Below are 18,087 nucleotides of genomic sequence, written 5' to 3'. Positions count from 1 at the left end.
GTCACATTCACTCACAACCAGTTGACCAGAATTAACATGGCCACATCTAGCTATAAGAGAGTCTGAAAGTGCAGTCTTCAGCTGCAATGCCATCCGCCTAACTAAAGCTCTTTTACTGTGGAGGGGGCAGGATGGACTTGGGACAGTGAGCAGTCTGCCATACCCCTCACCTGCCCCCATCCTCCACTGCTCTCTAACTTTCAGTGATGTGGGTTTGGGCTGCAAGGTTGTCAAGGCTATGGCCAGGCCCAGGACAACCCTGATGCCAGAATTCTGCAAGCTCTTGGGGGTGGGGCGGGGATAAAAGTGCTGTGCTATTTTTAAGGAGATATCTTCAAATGTAATTACTTTGCAAGACAACGCTCTAAAAAAAAAAACATACTCTCTGCCTCATTCATGTGCCAAGTGAAATGTCACTATTGAATTGCTTTGCCATAAGTTTTATGAGCAGTAGTGTTCACAGAATGTATGCTGGAGTATAAACCAAGTGTTCCCTTTTACAGATTTGCTAAGAAAAACTTGACTGGATTTCTGTCAGATGTTAAGTAGGTCATCCATGAGTGTCCAGCCCATGGAGCACGTGTTTCTCCCACACAAAGTAGCCACAGTTTGCCATCCCAAATACTGTTTTTAATATGCTGCTGGGGAAAGGCTCCCTGACTGCCTTCAGGTGGTTCCATGTTCTCTCCCTCCTCTAGTTTCCCCTGTGTTGCTGTTGGCACTCAGCACGCATTCATGAGTGCAGACCTCTCACGAAAACTTCACTGAGGCAAGTACCACGGAGTCAACCACCCTGGGCTCACCAGGGGTAAGGAAACTAACTCCAGGCAAGGCAGAGACTGTCCTCATTTCCTTTAGGCACAAAGGAGGAGGAGGAGGAGGCTGGCTGGAGTCTGCCTCTCTGTTCCCTTTGTTCCTGTCCTCACTGCTGTTCTGTCCCCATCGAGGCCCTGGAATGAGGAGTGTGTTTTCTGACTGCCTGCTTGATCAGCATTCACACCGAAACAGCTGCTGAGAAGCTTTGAAATTCTAAACCACTGCAAGGGATGCAAACGTTATCGCTGCTGGTGTTGCCGGCTCCTCGCAGCTCCAATAGAGTGCCAACATAAAGACCCAGAGGTAGCCGTGGTTCCAAAAACGCAATGCAAATGGCCTTACAACCACATTCTTAGGCCGGTAGATTTTGCTTGGGCTGTGACTTCATAACCAAATGAATGGTCATTGAACAGGGGCGACTCGGAGACCACAAGCACCGTTCTATGAGCTCAATGGTAAAAAGAAGTCAAGTTTCCTTATTCAAAGTCCATTCTGTTTCTTTAAAGGAACTGAATCTTCTTGACTGGAACTAGTGAACTAAAGAAAGGGAAAAAGAATTCACTGTTTTGAAAGGATGAGGCCACATTTGCAGAATCATCTGGCAAGGAGCCTTTATTGAGACTGAAAAGATTGGCAGGGCAGGTCTTTGTTCAGCCCTTGGAGAGTGAACCTCCACGGCTTTCATTCTCATTGTTGGGTGTTCTGGGGGAGGGGGCGTCGATGACGCCTGTTCAAACAGAGGCTTTGTGCTAATGTGTTTTCTTGTGGCTCCGCCAGGTGACACCCTGACCCTTGGGCCCCAGGCCAGTTCTGCCACAACTGTTCCTTAAATAAGCACAGCCCAGAAAGCCGGTCTCTGCCACTGTGGCCCAGATGTGACACTCACTTTCCTGTCTCTCTTTGCTGGTTCATGAATAGAAGCCCACATTTTTGTTTTTATTTTGTTTTTCTGTGATTGTTTTTATAGAACAGGGCCATGGAAGGTAGAAAGATGCTTGATTGAATATCAACATTAGGAAGAAACGTCTCCGTTGTATCTTTTGTGTTTCTGAAAAATTTCAGGTCAAGTAAACCAGTGTCACTTACTGTTCTGTGCCCTGCTGGATTGTCCCAAGTTCTAGGGATAATGGCTCAAAAGTCAAAGTATCAAAATGCCAAGCTGAATGTCCCAAGAGGAAAGGTTGAGGGCAGCAAGAGGAAGTGCAAGTACCCTTGCCTCCACCACCAACCAGCATCTAAAGGACAAAAGTGCTTTGTTGCGTCCTTCCCACCTCCTTAGAGCCCAGCTGATGCGTGGTCTTCAGGACTTCACAGAGAGGTCCTGGAGACACCTCCGTAACTAGAGCACCTTGGTTAGGTTCCAAGGTTGACTTGAATGAGTACTGTCATTCTGAGTTTAGTGGGTTTCCTCAGGTACCTAGAACTTGAGGCCTAAAGGTTTTCAAAAACCCACTAATCCAGCCACCCCACTCTTGGTTCTGTTACCCTAGATTTTGCACTTGTCACCTTAGGGTCCTCTAAGCTGATTGTATATGGTTTTGCTTTGTCTGTGCCCTTCGTTAGATTTCTATGGGTGTTCATCTGTGTGTGTTCACCACCTGCTCCCTACAGTGACCCCAACTGCCCATGTCTCAGCGCAGATTAGTTACAAAAACACACTTAGAAGGCTCCCTGTCCGTTGGTACCTTTCGCACCTTCCAGAAGGAGTTGCCTCCCAACAGGCTTTAGAATCAATCACTCTTTCCTTGTCTTAACTTTTCAGTTGACAAAGTATACTTCATCAATGTATGATTGTTTCAACTTCTATACAAACTCAGTCTGTAACTGATAAGATTAAAGGGAGCTTTCCTATGAAAAAATAATTTATTCTCATTATAAAAACAGTGCACTTTCAGTACTAGACAGTATGAGAAATAAACAGAGAATGAAGAAAGAGCAGTTGAGCAGTTGCCTATGGTGTTATCACCTACATACCACCATTAATCTTAGTATGTTTCCTTCCAAAGAGTTTTCTAGGCATTTGTTATATAGTTGCAATCATGTGATTCTTCTTAATATAACATGAACATTTTTCCATATTACTGATAATCTCTGTATACATAAGTTTTAATTCGTGCTTAACTTTCCATTATGGACATACGTTACAATTTACTCAGCCATTGTCCTCTTGTTAAACAAGTAGCAAGTTTTCTAATTTTTCAAATGGTAAAAAAAAACACTTATGGAACCACTTCATTTGTCATTTTTAAAAAGGATCTCTTTAGCACAGATGTTCAGATCAAAGAGCAGGCCCATTTTTAAGACTTTTCAATAATATTGCCAAATTAGTTTACCAAAAGGTTATATGCTAATTCCTGGTCTTCTATCAGCAGTGTAAGAGAATATTTATTTCAACAGACCTTCATCACTATTGGGTAGACTTATTTTTTAAAATTTGTGAATTTAGAGGTGAAAGAGAATAACTCACTAAGTTGTATTTTTCTGATTACTACTGAAGGTAATATTTTCCCATGTGTTTCACAAGTTTTCTTTTTTTTTTCCCCTCAAATTACTAATTCGTATGTCTTCCCATAAACATTTACCTAACCTTAGGGGTTTTCTTATCTGTATAAATTCCTTATATATTAAAATATTAACCCAAGAGAATTGAAAACATATGTCCACACAAAATCTTGTACATGAATATTCACTGCAATATTGTTCATAATAGGGAAAGAATGGAAACAACCCAAATGTCCATCAACTGATGAATGGATAAACATGGTACATCTATACAATGGAATATTTTTCAGCCATAAAAAGGGATGAAGTACCAATACATGCTATAACGTGAAGGAACCCTGGAAACATACCAACCCAAGGAAGCCAGTCACAAAAGGCTACATATTGTGCCACTCCATTTGTATGAAATGTCCAGAATACCCATAGGGACAAAAAGTAGATTAGTGGTTGCCAGGTTGCCAGTAGATTAGGGAGAGAAGGGAATGGGGAGTGGTTGCTTAATGGGTATGGATTTCTTTCTGGAATGATGAAAATATTCTGGAATTAGATAGTGGTAATGAGTTCCTTTGTAAAAGTACTGAAAACCACTGGACTATATGCTTCAAGAGGGTGAATTTTATGGTATATGGATTACGTCTCAATTAAAATAAAATAAAATTTTTAAAAATAATAACTACAAGGGACTTTTCTATGGTCCAAAAAAGGGTTAGGGGGTGGGAGGTAGAGCCTAAAAAACTTTACAATTCGTGCTCTAATTCTTTCTGAACCCTTTTACATAGGCTTAAACATATCATCCTTATTTTCATTACCATTTCACTCTTGTCTCAACCGTGAGATCCAAAGCAAAATGAATGTAAGAAGAAAGTGTTCTCGCCCTTTCTTTGGCACCTTTCCATGGTTTAGTATTAAAACCCCACTTGGCCATTTGGGTTTTGGACTGGTTCCAGCACGTAGTTGACTGCAGTGTTAAATCTCACCATTGGGGTCTAATGGTTGCATTTCTCTTTTATTAAGTGCTTTTGAATCTTTGGGGGAAACGGAAAGTTATGCAAAAGGGAAAGAACACATTTGTTGCAGGGATGCAAGCCGCTGCTTCTCAGCCTGGAGGTCATAAGAACAAGAAAAGCCAGAATTGGAGAAACACAACAACATTCTAGGTGCCAGGAGTATGGTTTTCTCTTAAAGTAGTGTGATATTTTAAAAGTGATTGATACTAGTTCAGTTCCCTTGCTGTGTGGTATAGGACATGATCCATCCTCCTCACCTTCCAGAGGGCCTTGGCAAAGTCATGAATAATGACTGAATGGGTCCAGCTCTGCCTCTTATTATCTCTAAAGCAAAGCTTTGATTTGATTTCTGAGCAGGCTCTGTTCTCCCATTGTTGCAGGTGGCCAGTGTCTGCTTTGTATATTCCCACTTCTACATCAGTCTTCTCGCCTCAGAGACCAGAGTATTTTATTACTTACGTTTGGTGGGGAGCTATCCCTCACAGGGCTCTACCAAGGGTAGGAATCTGTTATTTTGTGCTTGGTGGAGGCATGATATGTATATCTCAGTTTATACAGTGACTATGTTTCAGGAAGTTTCACCTGAAAAGCAAATTATATTCTAAACGCAGTAGGAAACCTCATTTTTATCCCAAGGAAACTGGGGCTGCCTCCTTCATGGTGTATATAAATACTCTTGCCATTACTGGGAAAGATGAGGAAATTAAGGGCTGCTTCAATGTCGGCAGCCCAAACATTTATTAAGATGCCAGACTACCCCAAGGAAGATGGTGACTCACCACACCTGATGTGTAGTCCCAGCACCTCTATGGGATCCACTGTCTTGAGGAGTGGAATGTGGCTGGGGTGGGGGGTGAGGCCCAGTCCCTGAGGTCAGGGCCCCCATTAGCAATGCACGTGAAGTTGAGTTTTGTGGAGCCAGGGGTCCTGCCCTGCAGGTTCTTCCCTCAACACCCCCCGCCCTCACACCCACACCCTGGCGTGGACTGGCCAGGATTCCATAGTCAGGAATTGACGCCAGTGGAGAGGTTTTGTGTGCTGGCCGTGGAATCAGGCTGCCTGGCTTCAAATCCTGTCTCGCCAACTGACACAGCTGTGGACAATTCTCCAGCCTCTCTGTTGCTTGCTTGTCAAGTGCTGGAAGATAACTACATATGAGGGTTGCAGGTTTAAAACAACATTTTATTTATCAGCTCACAGTTCTGTTGGTCACAAGTCCAGACATGGTGTGGCTAGGCTGCGTCATCATTTGGAGGCTTGACCGGGGAGGAATCTATTTCCAGCTTCGTTCAGGTTCTTGACCAAACTTTGTTTCTTGTGGTTGTAGGACTGATGCCCCATTTCCTCACTGTCTGCCAGCTGTGATCTGTTCTCAGCGCTGGCCACCAACATGCCTGGCCACACTGTCACTCCATCCTTAAAGCCAGCAGTGGAAAATCTCCCTCACTCCAAACGCCTCTCATGCTTTGAATTTGCCTCCCGGGGAAGAGCCACCCCTTTCAAGGGCTCACCTGATTAGGTCAGATCCAGCCAGGATGATCCCTCTTTCTTAAAGTCAGCTGTACCAAATAACATAACCTAATCACTGAGTGACTGTCCCATCATTCACAAGTCCCAGGATCATACAGGCTGTGTACACAGGGGCAGGAATCTGGGGAGACAGCTCAGAATTCTGCCTGCCACACTGCCGTTATAGCAAGGCACATATTTCCACTCCTTGCCTCCAGCTGGCGGCAAAGAGAGGATTTTCCCACATTGGCAGAGTCCTACATGCTTTTTTTCATAGCTGGGCTGGGGCCGCTGGCTGGACCCAGCACCAGTGCTGAATGTGGCTCAGCCCTTACGTACTTCCGTCTCCGAAGGGCCAGCCCAGCAGTGGCTTTTTCCCTACCTCAGGGCCCTGGGGTGTGCTTGTGATTCTGACCGTCGCCCGTGTGGCCCCGTGGTCCTGCTCTCTCCCCAGGCACCCTTCTTCCCGGCTGTCCCCAGAGGCAGCACTGCCTGCACTCGTCACCCAAGGGGCGTCAGAATCATCTGGCCCAGTGTCCTACAAAGGAGCAAAGCCTCATTGTAAAGGATTGAAAAATGCTGGGAAATTGGGAAATTTGTGTGACAGGTTCTGTGGCCCAACTACCATTGCTACCGATTTTGTACTCAACTGTCTCGAAACGTCCTGCTCCCTGGGGTTCCCTAGGCTTTCAAGGGATTAGCTTTCCCCATGGAGCATGTAACAAAATACCTCAGGTCGATTCTCGTGTGTTTCCAATTTCACGAGGCTCAAGAGCCCCTGCCGGGAATCTTCTGTCAGGAGCCACATAATTTCTGACGTGTCTCTGCCACATCTTACCCTTTCTCCTCAGGCCCTTGCTCTCGACTGAAAAAGTGTGTTTGCTCATTAAGCCGTCAGTTTTTGCTTTTTCCCAGAGAAGTTTATGAACCTGTACAGGTGATCTAGAACTCAGCTTTAAGTTCTTTTTTCAGCTGCCCCCATCTCAGTTACTTGTGCATTGTTTCTCAATTCTTAGTTCAGTTCCCTTCCTTATTCTTTTACTTCCACTGTGATACCTGCCCAGGTAAAATAGAGACCAACTAAAGGGATAGGGAACAGTAGCTCCAGGAAACATGCCACGTCAGAGTGTGGGACAAACCTGGCTTCATCTGTCACTCTCTGAAGTCTGGGCGATCCGCTATGGCCTGTCAGGAGCAGGGATGGCCAGTTATGCCCGAGGGCTGTCGCTTCTTCACACCCACCTCAGTTGGTTTCTCAGACAAAAGCACCTACACTGCTGAAATTAAAGTTATTTGTTGTCATCTTCACCTTCCCTCCTCCTGCCATCCCTCCTCTGCCTGCAAGTGTTTATGTCTCAAGAGAAAGTAATTTACTCATGCAGAAGATTGGCACTGGCAATCTTTTTGGTACCCAGTACCCGCACACATGAAATCTTCTCACAAGTCCTGCGACATTATAATTTGGGCATCCTGGCATTGCTTTATTTATTGGCATATAAGAAAATATCAGTGTGTCTGTGTTTAATGTGCATCTGGCAGACCAGACTGTGGTCTGTGGCACCAGTCGGAGGGAGTATGTGTTCAAGCAGACTCACCTTGATCAAAGCACCCTGTGCCCATCGTAGCAAATAGATTCGATCCTTTAGGTCAGCTTCAGACTAGAGAGCTATGTGAAGGAGTCTCGGGCCACACCATGTCACAGCGGTGGAAAGTGCTGTGATCAATTGATAATATCCACTGTGCTCAATGGAACAGGGTGTGGCGATCCTTGAATTCTGTATCTGGCAACTCTTCCCATGTTGCTTAACACTATTGGTGCCTTTGGAAAGATCCACAGGACTAGGTACATTTTAAGTAAATCGGGTTTTATTTGCACAGTAGAAACGGTGCCCCTCAGTTTGCAAAAGGATTGGCGAATAGAGGCTTCACAGCTATACAATGGACATCTTGACCACAAGCACAGAATCCAATTGGTCAAAGTGCTCTTTCACCAGTTTTTCTAGGCATGACATCGTGCAGAGGACTATAGCCACGAGTCCATGGTGTGTGATGTTTTCCTGATCAGAGTAACACTAGGACTCCACTCTCAGAATGGCACTATTTGGTGTTTCCCAATGCTCCACAGATCTAGAGCAAGTATATTAGGGCATCATATGTTCATGGTGGACCTACAGCATTAGACGGAAAAACCACTGCATGTAACTATACATAGTAAAGAATATTTTTATTTTAAGTCAAACGCTTAGAAGTTTGCCTTATGCAAAGAGCCTGAGCACAGTAAGTACAGTTCGTATGGTGTCTTCTGCCTCTTCCATCAGGAAACGATTAGTCTGAATGCCCCTTGTGGGAGGAAGAAGACCACAAGTTCTTATACAAATATTTTCATTGTGATTAACTTTTAATGACTTGAGACTGCATTTACCGATTTATTTCTGTTTCTTTATGTGTGTCAATGACGGGGAGAGAGTAAGCAAGATCTGTGTAAAAATATTACCTCAAAGTTTCACATGCATGAAATTGAGACAGTGCTGCCTTTTTGTAAAAGACAATTGTTTCTTCCAAAATGACTTTGACTGAGTATTTTTGTTGTGTTTATTCATTTAACAAATATTTATTGAGTGCTACTGTGTGTCAGGCACTGTTTTGGACACTGAGGATGTAGCAGTGAAACAAAAATAATCCCTGCCTTCTAGGAGCTGGTGATTTTTCCCTCCATTATTTCATAAAATTAGTCATTTATTACAGTGTATTACTTTTTTTTAATGGATTCTGAAAGATTATTTTTTCTTAATTTGATTAGATGTAGGGTCCTGTTTTCTGCAGGGTTCTGATGTAGGGGTTTATTTTGTTTTGTTGGAGTTGGAAAGATGGTTTGTAATGAGAATTCTCATTGGTTTGGGTTCTATTTCTATTTCTAGAACAAGCTAGAGAAAAATCAAAGCATTTCATGTCACTTTTTAAGACTGCCTCCTTCTACCTGGCATGCTTATTCTAAGGAAAGCATTCTGGGTTACATGTTAATCACATGTATGTAAAGGAAACAGCTGTTATGCTGTTTCAAAAACATAGATATAAATTCTTCCTCCGTGTAAATCAGGATTTCTTGGCCTTGACACCACTAACACTTGGGGCCAAGTAAGTCTTTGTTGCAGCAGGCTGTCCTGTGCATTGTGGGATGTTTAGCAGCATCTGTGGTCTCTACCCACTAGGTACCAATAATATCCCTCCCCATGGAGTGTTACAACCAAAAATGTCTCCAGACGTTGCCTAATATGTCTCTTGGGGGCCAGGGGGAATGGCAAAGTCACCCCCAGCTGAGAACCACTAGTATAAATGATGTGATTCTGTGATTCAGGTTTTACATCCTCTAATTACAGTAAGTCAGTGAAATCCCTGAAAAAAAGATCTGGGAGAAGAAATATTTTCTGTCTGGCCTTTGTAAAAGCTTGACGCAACTTTCCACCATGAAAAGAGTTAATATAATGTGAGCAAGATAACTATCTGCCTGATGAAGCAACATCAACAACAAATGATGAAATTCTTTTAGTAAATCATTCCTTGGAAATACTTTGCATCTCCTGTTGGAAACTTGTTAAAATCATATTCATTTACCGTAAGTTACAAAGCATGTTGGACACAGTATACTGTAAATTAATCTCAAATGATTTACGAGTAAATGTGTTCCAGATTTGGTGATCTCAGCTCGAGCAGTAGGCGGCTCTTTTCCAAACATTTCCATTCTCAAGAACTGACATTCAATTCAAAAAGTATTGAAACATGTAATGTGAGAGGGCTTTGGAACAGTCTGATTGCGCTCCCATGACCTGGTTCAGCAGAAAAGCAGTGCTCAGAATAGTGCCCAGGAGAGCCCCCCGTCTGATGTGGCACCTCCCACCTTGGGTTGCAAGATAATACAGAAAAACTGGTGCTTGCATTCTACGCTGCCTGAGGCCACTTCCCGTCTTGTGCCAGCTGTGCCCTCCCCAGTGAATATGTGTTATTACACATGATGTCATGTGTTTCTTGTTTAATTCTTTGGTCCCACATGGGCTGCTTTGCAGAGTTTTGGCAGGGACCGCTGTTGCCTGTTCTGCTTACCCCCTGCGGCTTGACAGGGTATTGCAGTCCAAAGTGGGGTCATTAACGAACTTACCCTATATTTCTGAATCTTCTTCACTTCTCACACCCATACCAGTAGATTAAAAAATGCTGATAAAAGTCACTGGAAGGAGGGTTGGCCTTGATACAGAGAGAAAGAAAGGGCAAAAGAGAAACATAACTGGCTGCAGAATCTTCACTCATCCGGTTGCTGTTTACTATGCCAGGCACTGGCAGTATAGCTGTGATGACAACAGACGGTGCCCTGCTTCCCTGGAACTTGCAGTCCATTGGGTGACAAGGCAAGTGGCTAGGCTGTGTTTTAATAGGGCGCAATGGGTGTTGTGAGGGAAATCACGACGCCATGGGGGCACTTGGGAAAGCACTGCCCAGGCCCGGGAGGACGGGGGAATCGGAAGAGGCTTTGCAGAGGAAGCGGCACCTTATTAACTGAGATGTGAAGGATGTGTCATGTATCAAAGAGGAGGGGAAAGAGTGTTCAAGGCCATGTTTCAAGGCCTGAAGGTGAGGGGGGTGGGAATGGAAGCTTTGAAGAGTTGGGCGTGTTTGAACAGTGGAAAGTGAGGAGTAAACAAGGAACAGCAAATAAGGATGCTTCTCAGGACTCCGACCCGAGCAGCTGGGTGGTTGGTTGTGCCATTTACTGTAACGAGGAGGCGGGAGAAGTAGGCTTGAGGGCAGGGTGACAGTGACTCAAGTTTTTAATCCACCACTAACTCTAGAACATGGGAATGATTTTTTCGCTCAGTGTTTTTGAAGGATGTCAAAAGCTAATGGAAATTTGAAAAGTTAATTAGCAGCTATAAGTGATTTTGTTACTGTAGGCTATCATGACATCCTGCAAACATACTCAGACCTCTTAGGTTCTTCCAATTTCATTTTTCATCCAGTAACTGGCTGGATGAAATTTCAATACTTACCATCATCTTATTGCTTAATTTCGATACTTATCATCATCTTATTGCTTAAGATTGACCAATTTTGTGCCTGGAGAATAGGTATCCATGAGCAGAGATGTCTAGTGACTTATTTAGGGGCCGGATTCTGGCTCATCCAGCACGCCGTGCCCTCTTCTTTAAATTTCCTCTGCCATGGTGGAAGTTTTTATTCTAATATTGCATAGACTCATTTTATAGAGCATATGTTATTTTTTGAGATGACTAAAGAAAGGTGTAATTAGTATTACTGGACTGTCTTTAGGCAGGTGTGTGCTATTACAGAATTTTAAGGGGTGTAGGCCTCATTCAAGGAAAATTGCTGCGTGGCGAACATTGTACTGTGTGAGGATGCTGTCGTCCTGAGCATCTGGGGAACAAATGTGATCGTCGGGTCAAGGGAACTGAGCTTCCTCCTAACCATCCCCCCAGCTGCTGCTTTTCCTCACGCCCCTCACAGCCCCGAAATAGCCAAGGGGGCAAGCCTTGCCAATTACTCCTCTTTAACAGTAAAGCCTCCCAGCAAGGAGGGAACATCCAAACTCACGTGCTTCCTTTTTGTCTTGGGCAGGAATTTAGATAATGGGCTGTGTGCAATGTAAGGATAAAGAAGCAACAAAACTGACGGAGGAGAGGGATGGCAGCCTGAACCAGAGCTCCGGGTACCGCTATGGCACAGACCCCACCCCTCAGCACTACCCCAGCTTCGGCGTGACCTCCATCCCAAACTACAACAACTTCCACGCAGCCGGGGGCCAAGGACTCACGGTCTTTGGGGGCGTGAACTCTTCGTCTCATACTGGGACCTTGCGTACGAGAGGAGGAACAGGTAAGTCCCCACGGTCGCAGAGGGCAGTGACGGGGCGGCTGCCCTTAATTCCTTTGGCAGTTGAACCTCTGTGCTCCAGTCAGCTCCCCTGGACTATGGGTTTCACATTTAAGTTTCCAATCAGTCTCCTCTACCAAATGAGGGACCATTAAAAAAAAATAGCCAGAGCTTGATGTACAAATCAAAATGCCTGACTCCAGGGATGCGGGGTACCCCCAAGTTGCTGCTCTGTGGGGATCTGCATGAGTTAGTGAGCTACAACGTTCTTCCAAGGCACGGTAGGCCAATGGCTGTCCACTGTGGCTGGCTGGCTGGCGCAGAATAACTAGGGCAGCTTTTTCAAAATACAGATGCCTGAACCCTATCCCAGGTCTTTTGAAGCTCCAGGACTGGGTCTGAGTATGTATATTTTGAGTTCTCCAAACACTAATGCAGTCGCTCCCCCACCTCCCTCCACCACTTTTGGGGGTAATGCCTTCTCCCTCATCTTCGTAATCTTCAGCCTGCCTTTCTCTTTTCTTTTTTGAAATTCCCTTGTCTTTCACACCATGAGGCCATGTTTTACTGCCATGTGTATTTGCTGACTTAGCTAATACTTTGTAAAATATCTGGCATACATTCTCAGACATATGTTTTCCGAAATATTTGTAAATTATCTCATGCATCCTAAGTCTTCCAAATCCTCTCTCAGTATGTGAACCACGGTAACTAGATATTTGACATTATTTGTTCCAAAATCGTTTTGTTTATTACAAAAGTTTAAAAGAATGTAGCATCTCTCAGCTCATTTGGGAGCAGATGTCTTCTATAATGACACACGGTGCCTTTTTACCTGGGGATTCGGCACTCTCAAGGCATTAGCAGCGATTTTTTTCCCCTCTGTACCCAACACATGGCAGTGTTGTTGCATCAGGGGGACCTGACCCAGAGCCTTTGGACAGTATCTACTTCTCTTCCACTAGAATATCGTGCTCTGCCCAGCAGGAAAAACATTTGTGTTTACCCTTGTGCTGTGGTGACTCTAGCTCTCCCGTTAACCCAGGCATGGGTGAATGAATGCTAGGTGCACTTGCTCATCCCCCCTGCCTTCCCAAAGTACCCGGAAAGGAGGGAAGAGAGGAAGAGGCGGACAGGCCGTCTAAGGCTATCTGTCTCTTTAGGATGCAGGGGGAAAGAGAGCCAAAAACCCATCCGGCACACTGCCCCGTGCCTACCATGGGAAGCGTGAGGGATCTGCCAGCTCAGACTCTTAATTCTGCTGACACAGGCATTGTCCTTGTTCATTCATTCACAAGTGCTGGATAGGAATCCCTGTGTCTGCAGGTATCATTAAAGTCACTAGAGAGGGCTACTTGCCTTGAACTTGTCAGTTTGCACTGCAGTCAAGGACAATCTTAAGTCTAAGAGGCTATCTCATCCCTTATAAAATTTGAAAGCCAAAACACATTACCCCCAAGTGTTGGCAGATTTTTCTGCCTTGAATTATTTGGTTTTATTATATGTGCACATCCTTTCTCCCAACAATGCTTTCAGTCCTTTAAGGCCAAAAACAGTGTCTGTGCTTCTCTGTAGCCTCCTTTGACTCTCCCCTCAGTCCCTGGAACGTAAAAGCCCTTGCTGAGAACTTGTCCGCGGGTGCAGGGAGCTGGTGGGAGTGCTGGACTTGGTGTGCCTGCCTTCCACACCGTGAGCTGGCTTGGCTTGGCTCTTAAATTACGTCAGGAAGGGAATATGTTAATAGAGTGTTAAATAAGAGTAGGCGTGACCTTACAGGTACCCACACTTTTCTTTTAAGCCAGTCTTTTCTTACCTTTCAAAGAAATCTACAGAAAGGAGGACCCCTTGCCAAATGAGCCTTGCCTCGCACGGGCAGACGTCTGAATGCCAGCTCTCCTACAGGAAGCCCCATGTCAGGTGGGGCGGAAAAACATCCCTCCCACCCCCTGGTTCTTGAACAGTCCTATGAACACATCTGTTCCCTGGGAACTACCTGCAGGGAACGGTGGCAGCGTGGTAGAGGAGGAGGCTCCGTGTCGTGTGTTCTCCAGGCCTTCGAGCACTGCAGGCACTTTGAAGTGCCTAGAGATCAGAATGAGAAGCCAGATTACAGGGAAATGAAACGTATTAGTTATCGATTGCTGTGTAGCAAACTACCACAAAATGTAGTAGCTTAAAACAAGACACATTTATTATCTCACAGTTTCTGTGGGTCAGGAATCCAGGAATGACTTAGCCGGGTCCTCCACTTCAGAACCTCTCCCAGGCCGCGGGTGAGGCGTGCTGGCTGGGCTGCCGTCGTTTCACATCCGACTGAGGATGATCTGCTCCCAAGCTCGGGCGGTGTTGGCAGGATTGGGTTCCTCGCTGGCTCTCAGCCGAGGCCACGCTCGGTTCTTTGTCACGTGGGCCTTGCCAGCACGGCACCTTGCTTCACCAAAGTGTGCAAGCCGAAGTGGCAATAAAGAGAGTCTGTTTGGAATAAGGAGAGTCACCACCTTGTGAAGCCTAGTCACTTAAGGGACATCCCGTCATCACCTTTGCACATTCTATTTGTTAGAGGCAAGTCCTCAGGCTCAGCCCACACTCAAGGGGAGGGGACCGCGCGGGGCATGATCCCAGGAGGCAGGAATCAGCGAGGGCTGTGTCAGGATTCTGCCTGTCATAGGGAGGAAGGAGGAGGCCAAATGGGACTCTGCACATTCTTTGCTGTTGATACAACTTCTGCAAAGCAGGAAGAGCCTCTCCAGGGAGTCAACCAGATGAGAACACATAGGGTGGGTGAGAGGAAGAGTGAATACTACAAGACAGCGTGAGGAGAGATGAGTTCTCGGCAGGAGGAGGACAAGGAAGAGAGATTCCACTTTCAGCAGGAGGCCTGAGAAGCTGGCAACTGCTAAAACAATCACAGATGCCAAGGGGGATACATGCTTTAATTGGGGTGAGCCTTACAGAAGGGGTCTCCTCTAAATTTCCCCAAGCTGCAGGAGGAGTTTCCTGTTATCTTCCACATTATTGTTACGCCAGGGGACAGAGTCATTCGTTTTGCCTGGAACCTGACATGGGCTTCCGAGTGGAGGAGAGTGTGCGTCTGAGAAAGGGTGTTCGTAATCGCTGCAGAGCCCTGCAAAGCTGAGCCCTGACGCCGCTGCTCCCTTTACTTTTGGACGTTAATGTCTGTCTCTTCCCCAAGAGTTGTTCAAAGACACACAGAGAGAAGTCCTTCAGCTCCAGGTTTTTGTCAGGTTAAATAATGCTTCCCCTGCAAAGACCAAGGCATGAACACAGCCCTGTGACTCTGGTTTTCACACATTGATCACAACACTTCAACATGTCGTTAGTGCTGACTAGATGTAGATTTTGAGAATGAGATTTTAGTGAAAAGATTTAATTTCTTGGAATCAAATTCCCCTCATATAATAATCCTCCCTCCTTTTGATGTTGTTTTGGCAGGAGTGACACTGTTTGTGGCCCTTTATGACTATGAAGCACGGACGGAAGATGACCTGAGTTTTCACAAAGGAGAAAAATTTCAAATATTGAACAGCTCGTAAGTTTGGAGCAGGAGGAGAAGCATGCGTACCTTTCAGTTTGGTTACCAGTCTGTGCCTTTTCGGGTGTCTGAAATGCTAAGAGAATATTTGCTGAATTCACTAGTTCATAGCAATATAATTTGAGAAAAGAAGAGTCAGTGACACAATGCAGTATCTGATGGCACTGTGTGTCCAAGGAGCTTTTTGGAGAACTGTAGTAGCAGAGTCCGTGTCATTTCGTTTGGGTTTAAAGGTTGTAAAAGCTGGTGCATTGCCCTCCACTGCCCAGAGCATTGCCACAAATCCCCAGTTTCAAATGACTGGCACAAAGCTTGGCCACCTGCGTCATGTGCTCTCTGCCTTAAGACTCTCTTCCCATTTCGGATGTGGCACTAGCTAAGCCCTCACTTGAGGCTTGCACCACGTTCCTTCTGTTTTCAACACTGCTAACCATTCCAATTGGTGAAGCCTTTGGGGGCGCACCCCTGTGATGAAAATTCAGAGTGACTGAAGTCCTGGCGAGATGGAAGGAGAGGCGATTTCACCCACTCGTGCGTGCCTGTGCCGCGTGCATTTTAAACATGGCCTGTAGGAACAACAGTTATATAGGCAATGGGGAAATTTCAAGAGATTCACTCACTTTTCAAATCCTTCATTTAATACTCCATAAAGAAGAGTAAATATGGGTCAGATTTCCCTACGGCTTTAAAACATCACCTCTATTAGGTTGTGGCAGTATGGTTGGGGGCCCTTCAGAAAAATTCAGGCTCCAAAGAAAATGGTGGGGTCCCATGTCAGCAAGCCAGGCACCTCTAGCAACCTGGTGAGTTGCTCCCAGTGGTTGGAAAAGAACGTCACCCGGGGCCTGCTGGGCAGACCAGGAAGTTCTCCTGTGCCACCAAGTCTAATCGCCTCTTTGCTCTCTGAGCAAACCAGATTTCACATGATGGAGGGACGTGAAGCCTGGCTCACTAGGGGGAGGTAAGGGGCGGCCCTGCTCACCCACACAGCCCAGGACAGGAGTGCTCATTGCTCATTGCAACCGGCCTGAATGCTGCCTTCTGGGAAAGCCCAGTCCACCCCTTCCCTGGGATGCCCCCCGGCTCTCGGGACCACACACCAACAACACACCACCTTTCAGCAGCAGGAACTGAATGCCTCCAAAGGAGGCCAGTCTAGACATCAGAAGATACAGTCTGCATAGCCACAGAACATTTTTTAATTATTAGTATCGCCATCATTAGCAGAGATGGGGGTGGGTTTTTTTAACTTTTTATTGAAATATGTGCGGAAAAGTGCATGTATGGAAAGTGTACACAGTGATGATTGCATGACGGTGTGAATGTACTTACTGCCACTCAGCTGTACACTTAGAAATAATTAAAATGATACCTCTTATGCTACTTATGTTTTACCACAAGTTTTTAAAAGTATACTGTTTGCTGAATTCTCACAAACCGAACATGCCTGTGCAGCCAGCAGCCAGGTCAAGAACATGACCTGCCCCCAGGATCCCTTCTCCTGTAGCCACAGACATATTTTAAAAATAGTAAACAGCTGCCACTACTGAAGGCCCCTTATGTACCAGCCATGTTCTAAGTCACAAATGTTCTTATTTATCCTTCACAACTGCCTGAGGTATGTATCATGGTCACTATTTGACATCCGAGGAGCAGAAGGCCCAGGTTAGGGAACCACCCCAGCGTGGAGGCAGCAGGTGGCAGAGTGCAGGGTGGGACACTGGGAGGGCATCCTGAGAACAGTGTCAAGTGTCACCTTGGAAAGGCCCAGATGCCCCCATCAAAGGGAATCAAACCATTCCTGCTACATGGAGGTTTGGAAAGTTGGCTGGGAGGCGGGGGAGGAGGGAATTTGACTTTGATCTCTTCTGATTGATGATTTCTTGCTGTCAGTTTGATTCTCACATGAATGCTTCTTGTCAGAGTCTATTAACTTTGGATTCTGAAATACAGCCCACTTCCCCTCCCCAGTTTATACAATATTCCCTAAATGCCATGGTTGATTAGAAACTTTAAAACTGTTTGTAAATTCTAAAAGGTAAGAACCAAGGAGCAGTAGGCAGTACCATACACAATCTCCTTGAGTTTTGCCCACACTGCAGGTGGTTCTGTGCATCAGGTTGTAGGGCGCTTGGAAAGTCAGTCCCTGCCTCAGTCTAATCCAAGACTTCTTCCTTTGTTGATCTGGAGAGGATCTATAATGCCATAAATTTTGGAGAAACATTCAAGGAGGATCCACTCTACCTCAATCTATGTTTTGTGATTTGCATGCATGGCCTTTGATGTTTCCAGAGACATTTGAGCCTCTGACCCTGTTCTTAGGAAAATATTACAAAGGTTCTTCCCCACTTAATGATCTTCCTTTTTGCCAGTGGAATTCCTCATCCTACGTACCATTTAAATGCCCTTTCTCAAGGTTATGGAAAAGAAAAATAAGGTTTGTGTAACAAATGCAATATCCTGAAGTCAAGGGTAATAACAGGGAAGAGAAAATCGTGAAGGAAAAACAAAGCATTGATACGGAAGCAGATGGCACACAGCTCCTCCCCTCCCCCAGCCTCTCCCAGCCCCTGGTTCTCTGGGCTGAAGGGAAGGAGGGATGGGGCTGTGTTCTCCCTGGGGCAGCTGCCACACCTCCTAGTGTGTGTGCTCCCACTCCCTTCCCCTAGAAGCCACTGGGACTGGCTTTTGTGTTTTATAGTGCAGCTTAAACGGTGGGAGATGGTGTGCTGAGGCGCTGTTCCTGCTGCCCAGCACAGGGTGGGGGTGCTTCGTTGACCTGCTGTTGTAAGAGCTCAGTGTCGTGTATTAGGACGTTCT

General features: G+C 45.6%; 1 protein-coding gene across 3 annotated transcripts in view; it reads left to right on the top strand.

The window, feature by feature from the left end:
- The window catches only part of FYN (FYN proto-oncogene, Src family tyrosine kinase), a 197,127-nt gene that overhangs the window by 131,562 nt on the left and 47,478 nt on the right, over nt 1-18,087 (top strand). For all 3 annotated transcript variants that reach the window (XM_012642840.1, XM_012642839.1, XM_012642837.1), the window contains exons 4-5: nt 11,460-11,717; nt 15,168-15,264. In XM_012642840.1, coding sequence (XP_012498294.1) covers nt 11,471-11,717; nt 15,168-15,264 — 344 coding nt within the window. In that variant the 5' untranslated portion in view covers nt 11,460-11,470. The remainder of the gene's footprint in view (nt 1-11,459; nt 11,718-15,167; nt 15,265-18,087) is intronic.

This window comes from Propithecus coquereli, unplaced genomic scaffold, assembly GCF_000956105.1.
Source record: "Propithecus coquereli isolate 6110/MARCELLA unplaced genomic scaffold, Pcoq_1.0 Scaffold189, whole genome shotgun sequence".
Lineage (NCBI taxonomy): Eukaryota > Metazoa > Chordata > Mammalia > Primates > Indriidae > Propithecus > Propithecus coquereli.
This window is presented reverse-complemented; position numbering and strand designations above follow the sequence as displayed.